We start from the raw sequence: 21,361 nt of genomic DNA, 5'->3' as shown, positions 1-21,361 counted from the left end.
CTACTCCGACGGGCCAATCTGCTTTGGCTAAACGTCTAGTGATGGGTTGCCCTTTAGAGTTCAAAGGGAACATTCTGTTAGCAAATCTCATGGTCCTGGCGATGGACGACTTTGATTGCATTCTGGGAATAGATGTGTTGACTACCTATCGAGCTTCAGTGGACTGCTATCAGAGATTAGTACGCTTTCATCCGGAAGGGAGTGAGAGTTGGTTTTTCTATGGTGAGGGAGCGCAACCCCCGATGCCTTTGGTATCAGCTTTGAGAGCCTGTCGAGCTCTAGAGTCTGGCGGGGAAGGTTACCTTATCTATGCAGTTGATTTGTCCGCTGAGAGTATTGGGATAGAGAGCATTCCGGTTGTGGATGAATTTCCAGATGTATTTCCTGATGAGATTCCGGGTTTTCCTCCTGCTAGGGAAGTCGAATTTGGCATAGAGTTGATGCCGGGTACTTCGCCTATTTCTAGAGCACCGTATCGTCTGGCTCCGTCAGAGATGCGTGAGTTGAAGAATCAGCTACAGGATCTTTTGGACAAGGGGTACATTCGTCCTAGTGTATCTCCTTGGGGAGCTCCTGTTCTCTTCGTGGAGAAGAAGGATGGGTCGATGCGGCTGTGCATTGACTATCGGCAGCTGAATCGAGTCACTGTGAAGAACAAGTATTCATTGCCTCGTATTGATGACTTGTTTGACCAACTGCAGGGCACATCAGTTTACTCCAAGATTGACTTGAGATCTGGGTATCATCAGTTGAGAGTCCGTGATCAGGACGTAGCCAAGACGGCATTCCGTACTCGCTATGGGCATTACGAGTTCCTAGTGATGCCATTTGGTTTGACTAATGCGCCGGCTATATTCATGGATTTGATGAACCGTGTCTTCAGGGAGTACTTGGACAAGTTTGTCGTGGTCTTCATTGACGACATCTTGGTGTATTCACGTAATACGGAAGAACATGTTTCTCACTTGCGGTTGGTACTACAGACTCTTCGAGATGAGCAGTTGTACGCCAAGCTGAGCAAGTGTGAGTTCTGGATGGATAGAGTGGTCTTTCTTGGCCATATCATATCCAGGGAGGGGATTTCTGTTGATCCAAGCAATATTGAAGCGGTACTTAATTGGTCGCGTCCGACGACAGTTGCTGAGATCCGTAGTTTTTTGGGTCTAGAAGGGTATTATCGTCGCTTCATTCTGAACTTCTCTCAGTTAGCTCGACCGTTGACGCAGCTTACCCGCAAGGGTGTGGATTTCGAGTGGTCCTCCGAGTGTGAGGAGAATTTCCGTGAGCTTCGACGGCGGTTGACTTCTGCGCCGGTGTTGGCATTACCGTCCGGATCTGGAGGGTACGTGGTTTACACGGATGCTTCTCTTCAGGGGTTAGGTTGTGTCCTGACTCAGAATGGGCATGTGATCGCATACGCTTCTAGACAGCTAAAGCTTCACGAGGACAACTATCCAGTCCATGATTTGGAGTTAGCAGCCATTGTGTTCGCTTTGAAGATCTGGCGTCATTATCTGTATGGCGAGAAATTTGAGATCTTCACCGACCATAAAAGTCTCAAGTATTTGTTCACTCAGGCGGAGTTGAACATGAGGCAGAGACGTTGGATGGACTTGCTTAAGGACTATGATTGCGAGATTAAGTACCATCCGGGAGCTGCTAATCTCATCGCTGATGCTTTGAGTCGCAAGGTGCGATTATCCGCCCTTCAGACTTGTTCGATGTCTAGTGCGATCAGTGACTGTTGTACTTCAGGTTATACCTTCAAGCATAAGAAAGGTATGCAGAGTATCCAGATGTTTGCGATATTATCTGAGCCAGCCTTGTATTCGCGGATCCGAGATGCTCAGATGTCTGATTCGAAGACCCAGCGTTTAGCTCGTCTAGCTAACGAGGGTAGCTCGTCTGGATTTCATTATCAGTCAGATGGCTTTCTGTGTTTGTCTGGTAGACTTGTGATCCCGCAGGATGAAGAGTTGCGAGAAGAGATTTTGTCTTAGGCGCATCGCACTAAGTTGAGTATTCATCCTGGGAGCAGCAAGATGTACAAGGATCTACGTACTTGTTTTTGGTGGAAGGGAATGAAACGCAGTGTTTATCAGTTTGTTTCGAGATGTTTGGTGTGTCAACAGGTCAAGGCAGAGCACCGACGACCTGGAGGATTGCTTCACAGTCTGCCTATTCCTGAATGGAAATGGGAGTTTATCACAATGGACTTTGTGACCCATTTGTCGGTATCCCCGAGGAACTGTGATGCTATCTGGGTTGTGGTGGACCGACTCACCAAGTCAGTGCATTTCATTGCCTATAGCCGAGAGTACTCTGTGGATCGCATGGCACGGATGTACATTCAGGAGATCGTCCGACTTCATGGAGTGCCTGTGAGCATTGTCAGTGATCGAGACCCCAGGTTTACTTCTAGATTCTGGGGGAGTGTTCAGCGTGCGATGGGTACTACTCTCAGTTTGAGTACAGCCTATCATCCGGAGACTGATGGTCAGTCAGAGCGCACTATCCGTACGTTAGAGGATATGCTTAGAGCGTGCGTCATGGATTTTGGTTCAGCCTGGCAGGATCATTTGCCGTTGATCGAGTTCGCTTAGAACAATAGCTATCATACTAGTATTGGGATGGCACCTTTTGAAGCGTTGTATGGGCGACGTTGTCGTACTCCACTCTTCTAGGAAGAAGTGGGGGAGAGACAGGCTGAGGGACCGGAGTTTATCCAGCAAGCGATAGACATTGTTGATCAAATCAAGAAACGGATTAAGACTGCACAGGATCGTCAGGCCAGCTATGCTAATATCAAGCGTAGGCCTTTGCAGTTCGAGGTCGGGGAGAAAGTGTTTCTGAGAGTGTCACCTTTCCGCAAGATTCTCAGATTTGGCCTTAAGGGCAAGTTGTCTCCCAGATTTATCGGTCCGTTTGAGATCTTGGAGAGCATTGGCGATTTGGCTTATCGAATAGCTTTGCCACCGCATCTATCCAGTATTCACGACGTTTTCCACGTATCTCTGTTGCAATGGTATGTGACGGATGAATCTCATATTCTGCAGCGGTCTAAGGTTCAGGTAGACAAGGATTTGACTTATGTTGAGAAACCTCTTCGTATCCTGGATTATAAGGATAAGGTTTTACGGAACAAAGTCATTCCTTTGGTTTTAGTTCAGTGGCAGCGCCGAGGCACTCAGGAAGCTACTTGGGAGCTTGAGGACAGGATGCGTAAAGAACATCCTGAGTTGTTTTGATTTCATTCTTTGAGTTGTATTCAGTTGCAAACTCTTTAAACGTTTGATTTGAATAAAGAATGTTTTTGATTTCTGTATTTGCATTCGATACTTAAGATCTGATTTCGAGGACGAAATATCTTAAGTGGGGGAGAATGTAGTAGCCCGCAACCAACCAAAATCAGTAATTAAGGGATTAATCATAATTACTTGGGTAGAGTTCGGAAGCTCCGAAGGTGAGATCGGAAGCTCCGATCAGGATCGGAAGTTCCGAACAGGATCGGAAGCTCCGATCGATATTACGTCAGGCATGACGTGTGGCAAGATCGGAAGCTCCGATCAGGACCGGAAGCTCCGATCACCCCTATCCGAAGTCAACAAGTGATATTTTGACACGTGGCAGATCAGAATCTTCGAAAGCTCCGATGGCAGGATCGGACGTTCCGATCGAGGTTTGGACGTTCCGATCGAGGATCGGAAGTTCCGATCGTTGTCTATAAATAGAAGGCCGAGACTTCACTTTCATTTGCCAATTCCGAGTTCTCCTTTCCATTCTAGTCCTTTTGGAGCTGTTCTAGTCTTTTTAGGCTTGGTCCGGAGGTCGGCGAGGCGTTCAGTAGTAATAGCGGAGTTGTGCCCAAGTTCTGGAGGCATCGACATCAAAGGGCTAACGACGGACGAAGGTATAGCTTTTGCTTTCTATAAATATTTAGGAGTATGCAATAGCTTAGTTAAGGCTTTTAGAGCACTTTAATGATAGTAGTATCATTTGGCAGTATAGAGCAGACTATAGGCGTGGACCTAGAGTTGGTAGAGCTTGCACTGTATTGAGGTACGAAAGTACTGTTCGAGATATCCTGACTGAGTATGCATGTATTATGTGACTGCATGATTTATATGCCATGATATTATGCTGCATTCATTTGCATCTTGCTGTGTCTCTTTCGAGATGTCTGTTAGTAGGGTTGTACCCTATCCTGTTAGTGGATAGACTTCCATCGATTTGGGTCCGGCGTATCCACGGTTATCTCGGTATGGGAGCCACCTCCTGAAGCGACGGCACAGCGTGCTACATACCAGGGCCCGGTCTGTCTCTGTTATCTGATCCTTGACCTCGAGTCTATAGGGAGTTCACTTTGCATGCATGTATACTCATACTCTCGCACTGAGCGTTTTATGCTCACGTCTCGTACTCTGTATTTTCTGGACACCCTATTCCATGGGGCAGGTTTGCGATTGGACGAGGAGGGTGGATCCAGGAGGGGCTAGTCAGCGGTTGGCCAGCTGGAGCTTCGCTTAGGTTTTATTACTGTTGTTTTGGGTTTATACAGCTATTCGATTTGGTTGTATATTATTGGATAAATTACAGATTCCTTTACTTGGGATTGTATAATGTTTATGGTTTCCGCAGTTTTATTCTGATATCTGTTTAATTAAGTAAATTGCATGCATAAGTTCTGTTTAGTAGGTGATCCGGGTAAGGGTCACTACACGTGCGGTGGCAGCACTCATGTGGCGCCGGTTCTGAGCATGATTTTTTAGATGACCCTGTACCAGTTATCATGTTGCCTGCATTATATACATATGTTTACTCATGTCTATGTACTGGGCGTTAGCGCTCACGTCCTAGTTGTTATCTTGGACACCCTATTCCATGGGGCAGGTCGCAGGATGGACGGAGCTGGTAGTTCAAGGCAGGACTAGGGAGCAAGAGCCTTGAGGATTTTACTATACAGCAGAATTCGATATAGCTGTATAATGTTTACTGTTTAAGATTTCGATTTGGTTGTATCACTACAGATTTAAGCCTGGATTATGTTACTAAGCTGATATGTAAATTATGGTTTTGTTTCCGCATGTTTTACTCTGTTTTGCTGTATTAAGTTTAATGCATGCTATTAGTTGCCAGTTAGTAGGTGATACCATGCAGGGTCACTACAACGACACGGTTTGGAACCGTGACAATAGGGTCAACTGGAGTAGTCTCACTTGAAGCAGAAGCCATTTTTGAAACAAATCACGTAATGAGTACACGAAACTGTTTTAAGTTTGTTATCCAAAATATGCAAACTCAAAACGTGAATATTATAGAAATAATATTATAAGAAGAAAAAATGATCGTATAACAATTCAATAGTATAACGAATACACAAATACTGAAAAGTATAAAAGCAAACAAGTAAGGAAATATTCAAGCAAACCGAGGCCTATAACTAGTACAATTTTCTTAAAACAGATTCGTCCACTTCACTAGATGCTTGAGGATCAATACGTACAGACGTCTGTTTTCCAGGATACAACGGAAAAACAAGTAGTAAACTAAGCACAAATTCACTACTCCGGCGAACTTGAATCATACCTTCACTTTATCACCAAAATTTAACGGAGGCCAAATGAAGAGCTAACAATATGAAATGCAAGAGAATTCTTGAGTGAGATCTTGAATAATGTGTGTGTTTGGATTGAGGAAATGAGCACACTATTTATAGGCTTCAAAAAGCACACCAAGAGTCATAAGATTAATTAACACAATTAATCTTTCATTTAATTCAAGAATGTGTAGAGCCAAAAGTCTCAAATTAATTCAAGAATGTGGAGAGCCAAAAGACACTCACACATTCATGATCCATTATTTTCTTTCAAAAGTTTTATTTAAATATATTTCCAACACGTATGTCTATTTATACCCATTTTGATGCTGTGAAAAAGTGGCATAGATAAATATATATTCTACAATATATATCGTCTAAAAGCTTTGGGTCTTGTGCTTTGATTTCTATGTTTTAATTTTAAGGGTGATTACGACCAGGTATACTTTTTTGTTTTTCAGAGTAGCAAATTTGTGTTTATTTGCTATTGGTACTACCGTAGTATCCTGGGAGACAGATGTCTATACGATCCTCAAAACACCATCGGTGAGGAGGCGAATCTGTTTTAAGAAAATTGTGTTCTTCACAGGCCTTAGTCACCTACTTGTTCAATTCACTGAAATCTACCACATTTCTTGGGAAAAAGATCATCTGTTGTGGAGAGAGAAATATCATATGATACTGTGCATTAAAATAGACATGATTTTAATATTTTATGTGTGTAATTAATTAATTATTTATTTATTTAATCCTATGATATGTATTACAGAAGATTATTCAATGCACAGTATTCTGTGTTGTTTCGCTCTCCACAGCAGATGATTCAGATCATATTTCTTGTTTTTCTGATTATTTTATATTTATGCAGTTAAATATATAATTTCATTTAATTGTTGAAATTAAATATATTATTTCTAATATATTTGTTCCTCCTTTCATATCAGACTAACAACTATTGAATTTAAATACTTTTACATGTTTTAGAAACTTATTTCATTTGTTTTTTTCCCGTATATACACACACACAATATACATACAATATTTTAACGATGGATGAGTGATATCATTATCATCTTTGGTGTCATGCACATAGTACTATTGTTTTATATATAAAAATGAGCTCGTAGATATCTTGTGGGAATGTCTCGCGAATCTTTATTTGTGAGACGAACAAATTATGCTCATATTTATAATAAAAATAATATTTTTGATATAAAAATTAGTAATTTTTTTATGGTGATTCAAATATGAGATCCGTTTCACAAAATTGACTTCTGATATTGTTTCACATGAGTTTTGTGTATAAAAACCATTGTAATAAAAAACTCGCTTAAGCGACGCTTAATCTTGCTTAAACTTTAATACGCTTAACCTCGATTAAGCAACCACTTTTTAGAACGGAAGATTTCATTTATTTTTTAAAATAAAACCATTTTTATATATTTTTAGTTTAGAACTTGAATTATCTATTAAATCATATATTTATGGTTACTATAATATTTTATTTAATGTTTGTCTTAAAATAATTAAAATTATAGTAAAAATTGAAAACGCTTTTTCACGCTTAAACTCGTTCTAAGCTCGCTTAAGCTTGAAAAGCTTGAAGCTTAACCTCCACGCTTCGACGCGCTTCACGCTTTTTAGAACCTTGATAAAAACATACCCTGATTGAAATAATTATTCTAATTAACTAATGGTCCACATGAGAATTACACGTCAAAATATAATCAAAATAACCTAAGTAGAAAAATTATTCTAATTATTTATATACATTATTATAATAAAAAAACTATAAAAAACCTGAATGTAATATAAAATTTAAATTATTTGTATATTAATTGATTTGATTTTTTTTAAAAAAAAAATGCAAAACGTGAGAATCACTTTCAAGTAAAGCTTTCCGCACTTTCTTCAAAGCAATTGCATGCCGTATTGAAGTGTGTACTTGAAATTCCCCATTTTACACGTTTTCATCTGCGAAGGGAAGGGAGGGTGAAACATACGCATAAAGAAGAACGGCCATTTTATATTTCTATCACTGAAAATTTTAAATTATTGCAATTTGCACGAGTACTGAAAATAAGAATGGGCATTTTATATTCTTTTTCCTAAAAAATAAATTATATGCATTATATATAATTGGACAATTGAAAATAATAAATGTGGATGATACTAAAGCATTTTGGGGAAGTTCTATGCTGGCCTTGGGTTGCTACCTAAGGGCAGATTAATGGTTTAGATTGATCTTCAAATCTGCAGATCATTTCATGGCCGTTGATTTGGGCAGATGGGCAAGCTAAAAATTCCCCAGCATTTTGCATAAATTTTGGCTCCGTTCGAACATTTATACTTATAAAATATTTTTTCATGAAGAATTTATAAAAAAAATTTAACAGATGTTTAATAATAAATATATGTGTAGGACCGATTATTGCACCTCAACAATCTCTTTTTTAATAATTGCACTCATTGCAATCAATGAGAATCGCACTCATGATCTTGGCTTTGATACCAATTGTAGGACCGAACGCTTGCTGTTTTACCAAAAAATATAGCTGATGGTAATGATGCAACTCAAATCTTTTAAACCGCACAGCAGCCCAAGCGTCATGGTTCGATCGCTCTACCAGCAGGGAAAATTATTGCACCTCAACAATATGTTTGAATAACTATTATATAAAAAAATATTTTTATTATTAAAATGATTAAGAAGGTTCGAACAACTTTCTATAAAAATATTTTAGCTGAAATGTTCTTTTTTCTCATTTTTTTTTCTTGTTTGCGATTTATTACATGTTTGAGCACCCATGTTTTTCTTTAAAAAGAACATTAAAAAATATCATTCAAATAATCCTAAGAAATTATATTTAGAGAACAATTTTTTTTGGGACAAAAATTCATAAAATTTATACAAAATCTTATTCAAACACGTACTTATTAAAATAATAAAATATTTTAAAGTACTTCTCCAAACCTATTTATTAATTTATATAGATTTATAAAGTGTGAGGCTCTTAGGGGCTTCATCAATATTTTGTCTTTTTACAAAATTATCTTCATAAAATTACAAAAACTCGTAACCTCTGAAACATGGAAAAGGAAAAAAAAAGATATATTAAAAACATAGAACAAAAATAAAACAAACTTGTCAGAAAAATAAAATAAAATACGAAACTATTCAATGAAATTACTAATTAGCAAAAAACAAAAAGTATTTAAACTATATTATTTTACATAAATTTTTATATAAGAAAATTATAGTCTGTTTACACAATGTGTTTTCCGGTACACCTTTTTGTGCATCATGTACTCAGTGTGGGGGGAAAGAAAAGTTATCTCCAAGAGAGATTGGGTTAAATGTTGTATACTATTTCATTTGGCAATTACTAGTATTTCATTAATTTAATGGATGTTATTTTTAACAGTGTTTTTATAACCGAACCGGTGATCGAACTGGTCTACCTAAAAAAAACGGTCCAACCGGTCGGACCGTTTTAACCGGACGGTCCAACCGGAAAACCGTTTATATAATATAATATAATAAATAATATATTTTGAATTTTAAAAACTCAAAAATATATTTAAATAGACAAAAAATATATATATTTGTCATAATTTGAAAGCTAAATAAAGATGTTAATATATTCAAAATATCAATTATAGTTATAAATTATTTAAATAATGAAATATTTAATTTTAAAAAAACAAATAACTATTAAAATAAATTTTTTTAATGAAGTAAAAATTTAAAATAATAATGTATATACATAAAAAAAATTAAATTTAAAGTTTTAAAAATAAAAATTTAAATTTTCAAAAAAAAAAAAAAAATTCAGAAAACCGGTTCAACCTGTTCAACCGGTTGAACCGGTTTTTCAGTTATTGACCGGTCCAACCGGTTCTGACCTGTTGGACCGGTTTTCCGGTTCTTAGGAGAAACCGGACCGGACCGACGACCGGTTCCCGGTCGAACCGGTCGAACCGGCCGGTCCGGTCCGGTTTTAATAACACTGATTTTTAATTGAAAATGTGACCTTATTCAATGAGTTCAATCGATAATAGCCATCATTTGTGGCTGGGTGTACATGACCAATAAGAATAAGAATGAACCTTTCAAGTTGATGAAAAGGTGACTTTAATGAAGGTCATAGTTTATACCTTTCTGAAATATTATATATATATATATATATATATATATATATATATATATATATATATATATATATATATATATATATATATATATATATATATATATATATATATATAGTTTTGATACGCTGTCCACTTACTGCGTCTACTTTCGTGAACATCAGGTTCATGCACTCATTTATTATATATGATATTATAGCTATTTATATTAGTACCGTCCATCTCAACGATGTTCACATAGATATCCACTGTCCAGTGTCCACTGTGAGTGTTGATAGTTCTAAGTTTAGAATTAATTCTCTTCGAACATAATTACTAGAACAGTTCATATAGGTAAATGCAATAAAGAAATATAATTCAATTTTTTTTTGAGATAAAAGATAATTAAAGTTTCACACAGTGTTTTTAGAATCGGACCGAACCGGTCACCGGTCCAGTCCGATTCACCTCCAAAAACCGGAAAACCGATTCAACCGGTCAAGAACCAAAAAATCAGTTCAACCGATTGAACCGATTTTTCGAATTTTTTTATTTTTTTCGAAAATTTAATTTTTTTTATTTTTAAAACTTTAAATTTAATATTTATATATATATATATATAATTATTTGTACTTCATTAAAAATATTATTTTAATAATAATAGATTTTTTAAATTAAATAATTTATTATTTAAATAATTTATAACTATAATTGATATTTTGAATATATTTACATATTTTTTTAGTTTTAAAACTATGGTAATATATATATATTTTTTGTCTATTTATATGTATTTTTGAGTTTTTAAAATTCAAAACATATTATTTATTATATTATATTATATTATATAAACGATTTTTCGGTTCGACCGTCCGGTTAAAACGATCCGACCGGTTGGACCGTTTTTTTTAGGTAGATCGGTTCGATCACCGGTCCGATTATGAAAACACTGGTTTCACGTAGGTTAAAACTATTTTTTCGTTTCTGTATTCAACATTGATGTGATAGAAGGTACGTCTGGATTAGAATATTTGAAATCATAAATTGTAGACTGATGATCTCAAATCTATTTCATTTGTGCTGAATTTCAAATAGATTCTCCATTTGTTTAGAAAAATATTACAATAATTAAAATATATTTTAAATGATATCCATTCAAGAACCAAGAACTGGAACATATAGATTGAAATCTTTTTTTATATATATCAAAATCTTTTAGTAAAATTACATTTATCTATCCAAATACAACCTAAACCTTTTCTAAAAATCTATGAAATCGAGTTTTGTCTCTTCATCATACGACGTATTCAAAATTTCAAATTACATTTAAATTCAATTTGAATATTCGATGTTAAATTTTTACTACAACGTGACCTTTAAAAATTAAAATCTATTTTGAACTAATCTTAGACTTTGAGTTAATACTCGAAATAAAAGTTACTCTTATTCAAAATTCGATAAACTTTATGTTGCACCTAGTGAACTTCATCGAAAGTAATCAATATTGTAGAACGATGATAGATCATAGATCCGCTGACCGCTTTCAAAAATAAAAAAAAAATAGTCATGTATTTTGTAGTGTGGGTCGTTGTTCATGCTTCGAAACGCCCCCAAATGTTTTATATATAAAAAATAAATGTTCCATTCAAAACGCTGAAAAGTATACGTGTTTGACTTGCATAGTAATTCCCACAACTTGTTAAATTCAAAATTCGCATAGAACACGCACAAATCAGAATCCACTTTAAAGCCCACTTTCTTGACACTTACATTCCGAAGTTCATTTGACCCGTTGCAAAATATAAATATTAAGATCTTCAACGCATGATTCTTGCTTCTTTCCATTTTCAAGAATATTTCTAACCCTGAAACCAATATCTCTGTTTTAGCTTGATTGTCTCCCAGAAAGCTTCCATCTTCCCGTGGAAAAGAGTGAGCAAAGTTTTTGTCTTTTACAGATTCTGGTTTGAAATTTTTGGAATCGTGTTTCTTGGTTTTTTTTGTCCTTTCTCCTTGATATCTGAAATGGGTTTTTGTTTTGTGTTTTTGGAAGTGTATCCAAAGGTGAAGGTGAAGGAACAGATTGAAGAAGCTGGCCAATATACTTACGAGAAAAGCTCTTTGCTTTCTTTGAAAGCTTTTGAATGGCTTTCTGCCCACCATTTCTCTCCTTCAGGTTCAGCTTAATCTCCTTTCCTTTTTACTGTTATAACAATTTGATAGATAAATGAGTTTCTTTCTTTCTCTTTTTCTTTTTTTTTTGTTGCTCCAGTATGATGATTGGTTGTCTTTTCTGTTTACCTGGAATTCTTGGATCTTTGTTTGGGGTTGTACGTCGTAAAAAAGGTGATCTTATGTTTACGAAAATCACATGGAAATAAATGAAGTTAGGAATAATCGGATTAATCTGTGAGCAACAAAAAGGAGAAATAAAAGGACAACAAAAAATGAAGAATGCCCAAAAGGGAAGGGACACTAAAAACCTCAAGGACTTGAGTGATTATTAAGGAATCTTGAGGAATTGTAAGAAAAGTTGACTACTCTGCTCTGGATTATGAATTCATGGGAGTATAAATGTATCACAGATTCACAAACCACAAGAAAAGCCATTCCTACTGCAGATCAGGGAGCTGCATAATTCCCTGAGGAATGGAGATTAGTACCCAAAGAGATTGTCTTCACTAGCGTAACTAGATGAATTTTTTGTAGGATACACCAGAAGTGTACATTATTTTAGTTTGTCATGATTTGGGCTAGTTTCTCATATTCTTTCTGCAAATAACTAAATACAGGGCAAAAACATCTAAGTGGTACTTAAAGAAGAAAAAGAGTGTTGGATAAACTTTTTCACACAAAGAATCCTCATTTATCACTCACTCATACAGTTAACTTTAAGTGTTAATGAACATAAAGTTCACTTGACTTGGTAGCCATCATGGGAAGACTTCTTCCAGTAAATTTGATCTTTAGAGGTGAAATCTTTTTATACATGTGAATATGAGATTATATGAAGCTCTGGCATGCATTTATTTGTCAATAACATGAATTTTTGTTTGAACGTGTAGACGAGTCTCCACATTTAGTTGTAAGAATTCCAGGCTCATTTGTCCCAAAATCTCCTCCACCTACCTTTCATACACCCAAAGGTTTGGCCTTATTGTTCCTATTTGGCGTAATTTTACTGACTGATTTATAATGTACTAATGATTGTTCGGTTCATCAACAGAAGAGACAAGTAATAAAGATAATATGGGTGTGGAAGAGAACCGGAAAAATGCAAGAGCAAATTCAGCTCCACGTCCACGCGCTGTATTGTCAAGTCCAGGTAACTCATGCTTTCCGTTTTGTGTGTATGAGAGTACTAGTTTAGTACATGCTTTGTTGCTTGGATGTAGGAATTCATGCATTAGTATTGATGCAGCACTAGTTTAGCTAGTTTTTATTTTTTCAGATTTTTTATCAATCACATTAGAAGAAGTATTTATTTTCTAGACCTCGGGATGATCTCTATTTGTGGTTAAAATTATGTTTAATTTTTTAATATGAAAATATTGTGTATTCCGTCTTGAGTTACACACAACACATTTTTGCCAGTGTTTCCTTGGATGGGAGTTGTCTTTTTGAGTATTGTGCTTTACCTTTATGTATGCATTCTTACTTTGTTTATTTTGATAACTCTAATAATGTTCAGATAATGATGGAATCTTTGGGGGCAAAAGACAGACAAGAAAAGAACTATTTTTTGGTCTGAAAAATAACACTTCAGGTCAAAACAAACAAACACAGTCTAAGGTTTTTCCAAAATCTGCAGTTGCTGTAAGTTTTTCACCCACACAAAGTAATAAGAAAGAAGCAACAGAGAGCCAAAACAATATTCGAGCAAAAGCGAGAACAGCCTTAGCAGATACAAGCGTGAGAACAAGACACTTGAAAAGGGTAGCACCAGCACCGATCCAGAGTTGAACTTCCGGTAAGTTGAAGAAAAATTAGATTGTGCTTAAAACATGTAAAAAATGAGACATCCTTTGAACAAAAGTTTCGTTGACTATTTTGTGTATCATTCAGACACTGATGAAGTATGGATGGCGTATGAGAAAGTGTCTCAAGGGTCTTCATGGAGACTTCAGACTCGCAACTGATGATTTTTTCTTAGACCCTGTACTTAATATCCATTATGAGTTTGTGCGCTCAGTGAAACGTCAGTTTTGATGATTTTTGTTTGATCAGTTGTGTGATAAGGTTTCATTTCCTTGATCCAAGTGGCCAAGATATCTATGTCTGTTCTTGATTGCCGTGCACTCGTTACCAAAATATGCCATAAGCCAGTCGACCATCTTGAGGAAGATGGTGGTGTAGGAATGATTGTGATCGCTAGTTTCCGTTGTATGGTTATGAGCGTAAAACTATGCATTGATCATGATATTGAAATGCAGAATTTGACCTACTGTTTTGCTGCATTGTTGAAGCAGATGCTGTGGTGGGAGTTCTTGAACTTATTGTATCAAGATTATTCCCACTGAAAAATAGAGGATGCATTTGCAAGAACACTAGTGTCCATTTACTGCAAGTAATTGCTGAAAGGACGACACGACAAAGGCGAGAGCCGAGAAGGCAACTAAACAAGAGCGAATAGGAATGCTCATGTTCACCCTTAAACCAGTTATTTTTATGATGTCTGCACACAGCTGTGCAGGCACATTAATTACCAGTTCTAATGGGCTGGACTAATTTTGTCTCATGGTACTGAATATGCTGTACTGAGGTATGAAATACACTCCTGATATCCAATATCGTACCTAGGATTTTCCACCAGAGCCCCGGACTTTGATAAATTCAAGAAATTAATACAACACAAAATGTATAATAAAAGTCATATATTAATTTTATATGTTTTACAGTAAAACTTTCCAAGATTTCATGTTTCGAAAATGCTAATAACTTCTTTGTCAACTGTATCAAACCATCTCAATTAGTATATGGTACCAAACAATCATTTAACATATCATCTTCCAACCGAATACGAAATGATATATTGATTGTTTTCAATGTTCGAATACGAAATGATATATTGATTATTTTCAATGTTGAAGTTGCAGTTGCAACCAGTAATAATAATGGTAACTTCAAATGTAAACATACCAAATGATATAATTGGTGTTTCTTTTATTGAACTGTCCTTTTAGCAAACTAGTTAGTCCAATCTTAGGGAACTGATTGCTACTTAACATGTCAAAAATAAAGTTCTCAACTTGACATCAACTTCATCGGGAAAAAAAAATAGATAATAAAACTAAGTGAACTGAAGCAATTTTCCCATATCATAAGCAGAAAATGAATTTGATGGATCAAGACAAGTCATGCATAGTCTCTGTGTTCATCTCATTAAAGTGATTGTTCAACTCTTGAAATTGCAAATCTAATAACTTTATAAAATGTTTTAATAAGATAATATTAAAGATGTGTCATTTTTTCAGTATTTTATCGTGATCTCTAAATCTGTCTTTATTGTTATTTATTCAAAGCTAATCATGGTGATCAAATGATGTTGTCTCTTTTGTTATGGATGGATTTAAAAATTGGAGAAAGAAAGAAAAACTTGGCTACGCAAAAATATGAATCAATAATTATATTTTTTTTAAAAAAAAAAAATTTAAGGAGACAGACACAATTAAAGTTGTATCTAAAAGTGACATTATATATAGTATTTATGTTTTTCAAAATTTCAAAGAGGACGGTCGTACCTCTTCGAGACCATATAGGTCAGCCACTCGTGCTATCATATGATACAATTATAGTTTCTCCTATACAAAATTAATACGTGATCCATACAGGCATCTTATCATTTATGATACGTGATCCGTACAGACATCTTATCATTTATGATATACATGCATGAACACGCTTCTCCACATATAACATTTAGATCAAAAGCTTCACTCAGTAATTGACCCATCCGCCGAGTCCGTTTGTAGTCCATTCAACTGTGATTCTATAAATTAGGGTTGATCTTGATGAAAAAAGGAGGGTGAACAACATTATGAACAGGTTACAAGCTTTCATATTAGCATACTACACAACATTCTTGACACCAACAGCAGCTGGAGAAAACGTTTGTGTAAGATTATTTCCACCGTTTTAACGAACTAATGTGTCACCAGATTAAGATATGAGTTAAGCTTCCTCTGCCGAATCTTCTTCTTCATCATCATCTATCTCCCACAGAAATTTGGCATATGATGCAAGTACATCGCTGTAATGAAAATGAGCTACACATGAAATAAACTTGATAGCATGGAAATTGAAGGGAAAGAAGTTACATTGATTCTGATCAATATAGAAAAGGTAAAACTTGCCATGTTTCTCAATCATCATTCAAAATATTGGAGAGAAACAATAGCTTAGTTCCCACAACTATTCATAGGAAACTATGGAGAGGAACTTCCATAATGAGGCAATTCTCAAGGTTCAGATGGTAATAATATTTGAACAAAGATGCTAGGATAATACGTTGGTCAAATAAAAACTTGGAACTTTGAGGAATAGAAAGTTGAAACATATTCCCCACTTAAATGTTTTTTCTCCAAAGTTTACTGTAAATAGATGTAAGATTTAGATTTGGCAGATAACTCTCACGGTATAATTTGTTAATTAGTGCCATTTTTTTTTATTGTTTTTTTCTTTTAGATTGTGCTTCTATTGGTGGATTTTAAATGATGAATTTTTTTAAATTCATTCCTTAACTTGTTTGATGGACAAAAATTCAAGTGACTTTGAAGAAATCTATATATCAACTTAAGCGATTTTGATAGTAATTATGGTGGATTTCAAATTTGACCAAGAAGAGTATCATTTGAAATTTATTCCTCAAATTCTTCTCCAAATCAGCTTTTCATCAATCCAAGCCTATACCTTAGATTATTGGATGGAAAAATTTCAAATCCAATGATTTTAAATTATAGATTTATAACAATGAAATAACAGATCAATCATAAACTCATAACTTACATATTTACACGTTAGATAGATAATTCATTTTGATAAAATCACATACCTTATATTTCTTGTTCAAAGTTCTATCATTTTCATTATAAATAGTGATCAATTTTTACAAATGAAGATGAAAAGATGGATCTCTTGATATAAAAACAAATTTAGTTTAAACCTCATAAATTGATGGTACATGTGTATGCAATTTTTTAAGTTCTCAAAAGCTTATAATTCTTTATTCTTTCAATTCATATAAAACCCAACTTATATACCTTAGATTTGGTTATGTAGATTTCAATTTTGTTAATTAAAATTTAATACTAACTTTATTATTATAAATAAAGATCATCTTATAAAATCCCTTGTTAAAAACAGAAAACTCAAATTTTTTGTACTTTTCATTTATCAATATTAAGTTTCTCCAAGTTGAGCTTTGAATACCACTTTAGTGTATTTCTCATCTCTTCCCTTCATTAATTTCAAAGGTGGTTAGCCTACCACTTTTTTATGGAATTTTAAGCTTGTTTAAGTTTTTTATAGGATGCCAATGCAGTATACCTACAATCATAAAGTTGCTTACCTGTCTTCTGGAGTCGCTTGAATTGCTCGTTTGAAGTATGCATCCGCTATATTTTTGTCGCCATGGAGCCGCCAAACTAGGCTAGCATATTCAGACATTATTTGGCCATTCCCTGGATTCTCTAATATTGCACCTATGTAATATTGCTCATCTCCTTGAGACTGTCGTACAGATGCGAAAGCAAAATGCATCAACGATGGTAATGACACCAACAACGAAACTTGTTTTAGCAACAGTCAGAGATATACACTGAACTACCATAATTTTCACAAAGTTCATTTAATGGAAATAATAATCCAAGGGAAACCAAAAAGGAAAATGACAGAGGTTCAGCCGAGAAAGTGAAACACTAGGTACATAAAACCGAAGAAAGAAAGTGAAACCGAGTTGGAATGGTGGCTAAAACTGTCACTTTCAAAATCAGCCAGAGCACTTTCTCCATTAATATGTAGACTATCTGGAGATAACAACATCAACCCCAACTACATGGATATTGAGTCTTCTAAGTAACAAAATTGTTGCCACAATAGTGACTGATTATAGCTACCTTAGCTGAATCTTCTACTTCATCATCCTCGATTTCCCACAGAAATTTTGCATATGATGCAAGAATATCACTGAAACCAAAAGAAAAACACAACAATGAAACCTGGAAACTGCGTACAAGGCATCCTTATACTTTAGAGAAACATATGCAGAAGAACTTGGTTATCTTTATTTACCGTCATTTCTTTAGTTCACAGCCTTTTTGCCATTAAGGTTGCAATAAATACCAAATATTTCCACCATAATCAGAGTGCTTTTGATCTAATGTTGGCATCATTTTAAGTAGGACATAATCATCATGCAGTCACTCCTCGACTGAAGATAACATAATGTTCATTTCATTAAGAAATATTATTCTTACCTATCTCTGGGAGTTGCTTCCATTGCTTGCTTAAAGTATGTGTTTGCTCTTTCTTTGTCCCGATAAAGCTGCCACATTAAGTTGGCATATTGCGACATTATTGGCCCATTACCCGAATCCTCCCGTATAGCACGTGAGTAGTATTCTTCGGCTCCTTGAAGATCTCCCTTTGACTGTCGAGTAAATAACCAAGATTTCCGCGTTATAATTATTAGTTAATACTTAAGTTGGCATTTAAATCTAGGCCAGAACCATGAATGTTGATGAGAGCCCACTTAATATGTTTAGATAGGCCAAACTTAAATTTCTTGCTTGTTCCCACTCGCTTGTATCTCAACTTAACCAATATTCTAATTTCTAAGGGCGAAACCCTCAACAAAAGTGCATGGATTCACAGAAACACAATTTTTACCTGATTTAGAAACTCGGCATGATCTTTCAAAAACAAAGAGTTACAAGAATTTTTCTCAAGCATGCTCCTGTAATACTCTTCAAAATCAGTAGTTTCAGTCGATTCAGTTTTCACGTCAGCAACATTAATAATGCTAGGCATGTTGAGTCCCAGCCCCATTGCAAGGTGCAGAGGAGAGCTAATTGGTCTTTTCTGTTCCTCAAAATCCTTGGTCATATCATTCAATGGTACTTCATTTTGATCATCAACCTGACATTTCCATTGCAATATAAGTTCCAAATTCTAAATATTCTTTAACAATGATTTTCTTGTGAAAGGACAACAACCTGAGTGTCTGACAAATGACCCTCTTCCTCTTCATCCATTTCCCACAAGAAACTCGTATAAGCACCAAGAATATCACTGAAAGAAATTTTAAAAATTTCAACCAATATACGAGGGATGCAGCTAGGACTCAAGAGTTGGGTAGGATGGCTAATATAGAACAATTATGCTAAAAGACATTAGACCCATAAAACATGTTCATAAGAAAATCTCCTTAGAAAATCAAAAGTGGTTAAGGACAAGGAACTGCCTATCCAGCCCCCTGCTTGATTCAGCATTTCCATAATACCAATTCATGAATTTATGTCCATGTTCAATTTACTCAAAGAAGTCCTGTTCTCTCATAAGTATTTTGCAGATGTAAGATTTTATTTGCCTTAAGATGTATACATGAGATCTCGAGTTCAATCACTGTACCAATTCTTGATAGCGAAACATAAATTGAAATGAAAATACTCACCTATCTCCAGGAGCAGCCAGTGCTGCTCTCTCGAAATAAGCCAATGCTTGTTCTTTGTCGCGATAGAGCTCCCATACTAACTTGGCAAAGAGACATAGTACTTCACCATTATTTGGATCAGCCATAATTGCACGATCATAATATTCCTCAGCTTTAAAAAACTCTCCCCGGGACTGTTGCATAATATTTTGACAAGTTAGTCTTGAAATTTTGTTGGATAGCTTTGTCCCAAACTTCTTGAAATGCATGGAATAATAACAGTTTGCAGTTCAATTGACCAGCTCAAATCCACAGATTGTTTTCTTGAAACATTAAAGCATGTTACTAAATGCTTATGATGTTCTTCACTCCTTTCGCCGTATGCTTCCTTCGATTTGTCAAACTAACATATTACCTAAAGTTCAAAATTGATCGACAGAATGAAAACTATTCTTTATATTTGTACATAAGTTGATAGAAACGAACCCATAAAAGGATTAATCTCCGACTTATCTACAACATACATAAGGCCATCCATTGATTTATTTATTCATGGGATAATCCGCAGCTAAACGCAAACCTATTACCTCACATTTTATTTTTCATTGTCCTCGACTTGAATGTCTATAATTTGCAGAAAACTAGAATTCACCCCACCATCATTATAGCACATGTAGGAATTAAGATGAGCGCCAAAATATCTCATCTTTTAATTATATTAATATCCGAGCAAAATCATAAAATTTGTGCCCTTGAACTACAATACCAGTTCACCTTTACGCTTAAAACTCTTACCACAGAATCCAAATTTAAAGTACCCACCTCAAGAAACTGAGCATAATTCCTCAAAAACAGAGGATCGGAAGTATCCCAACCATCCACTGCACCATAATCCAACGGCCCAAATCCCCCTTCTGCGCCTTCGTTTTCTTCACAGTCTTCCTCGATCATGTTCATTGCGTTACTCCCAAAACTAAATTCATCATCTTCCACAGTTTCTCCGATTGTGACAGACTTCTCGACCTTCCCTTTGAATGGGTCTTCATTATGTTCCTTCGTCTCTCCGCCAAACTTATCGTCAATACAAAAGGAGAGTTCTTTGCGTATCATTGTAGCTTTTTCTTGAACATCAGTGTTCTTGAGTTTTGCAATGGACTGGTGACCCATCCCCTTCACGTTTTTTCTTACATATATATTATGATAATCGTGATATGTGTATTATAAAGGGTCTTTGAAGATTGGATGGTTCTGGACTGATAGAAGATGAAGTCAAAATGCGCTCGCAATCGCATTGGTTGGATTTTTGTGGAGTTGGACAGCAAGAACGTGAAGATATCACCTTTGTTAGACTTTCGAGGAGATGGATAGCAAGAAAAATTAATAGTTAAAAATCTCTCAGCCATTACTTTCTTTCAATTTTAAACGATAGAATGAAGATTAAAATTTGTCCAAAAAAGAAAGAGAAAATGATAGAAGATTAATTTTTTTTTTAATATCTATTTGCAAATATATGCTCATTTCGTATTGGCCTCTTTTGTGTTTATAATACAATTATTTCATTAATTATATGAGTACTATGCATCTTATTTTATTATTCATTATGTAATTATGTTGTCAATTATATATAACTAGTTTATGTAGTAGGCTAATTGATTATTTAACTATTTTTCCACTTAAGCATGTATAATTTTATTTTTGTTCAAGTTTTTTTTCACACTTAGGAAATTTTGGATATATTTATTATTAATTTAGCACATAATTAACAACTAAATGTTGTGCCATTTATAATTGAATTTTCTCAATTTTCAAAATATTCCTTTATTTAATTTAATAGTCTATACAATCATACAATATGTATTTGTATAAAATTGACAAAACAAATATTTGAATTTGTAATATTATTGAAAGTTTTAAAAGTAATCAATTGAAATAATTTTCAATGAATTGAAAAGGAGTATTTAAATAATTTGATAGAAATGAATTTT

At 34.9% G+C, this 21,361-nt stretch overlaps 2 protein-coding genes across 5 annotated transcripts; one reads left to right on the top strand and one right to left on the bottom strand.

Moving 5' to 3' along the window:
- The first annotated feature begins 11,502 nt into the window (after positions 1 to 11,502).
- Positions 11,503 to 14,613, top strand: LOC140873971 (uncharacterized). Of its 4 annotated transcripts, none has more exons than XM_073277260.1 (6): positions 11,503 to 11,659; positions 11,781 to 11,903; positions 12,793 to 12,873; positions 12,954 to 13,052; positions 13,419 to 13,697; positions 14,197 to 14,613. In XM_073277260.1, coding segments are annotated over exons 1-5 (576 nt in total). In that variant the 5' UTR covers positions 11,503 to 11,658; the 3' UTR covers positions 13,691 to 13,697; positions 14,197 to 14,613. The 4 variants fall into 4 exon arrangements, 3 of the variants coding, with proteins under 3 accessions (XP_073133361.1, XP_073133357.1, XP_073133352.1); XM_073277256.1 differs by lacking the exon at positions 14,197 to 14,613 and adding an exon at positions 13,793 to 13,981; XM_073277251.1 differs by lacking the exon at positions 14,197 to 14,613 and having other exon boundaries at positions 13,419 to 13,981.
- LOC140873962 (uncharacterized) lies at positions 13,521 to 20,763 on the bottom strand. The gene is made up of 8 exons (XM_073277244.1): positions 20,199 to 20,763; positions 19,398 to 19,570; positions 18,940 to 19,015; positions 18,614 to 18,862; positions 18,202 to 18,374; positions 17,842 to 17,911; positions 17,295 to 17,455; positions 13,521 to 15,977 (listed from the first exon to the last, which is right to left on the bottom strand). Exons 1-8 carry the CDS (start codon positions 20,541 to 20,543, stop codon positions 15,899 to 15,901), a joined length of 1,326 nt encoding a protein of 441 aa, XP_073133345.1. The 5' UTR covers positions 20,544 to 20,763; the 3' UTR covers positions 13,521 to 15,898.
- Between the last annotated feature and the right edge of the window lie 598 nt (positions 20,764 to 21,361).

The sequence above is a fragment of the Henckelia pumila genome, chromosome 1 (genome assembly GCF_033568475.1).
Source record: "Henckelia pumila isolate YLH828 chromosome 1, ASM3356847v2, whole genome shotgun sequence".
NCBI lineage: Eukaryota > Viridiplantae > Streptophyta > Magnoliopsida > Lamiales > Gesneriaceae > Henckelia > Henckelia pumila.
Note: the sequence above shows the minus strand (reverse complement) of the source record. Positions and strands in the feature narration are given on the sequence as shown.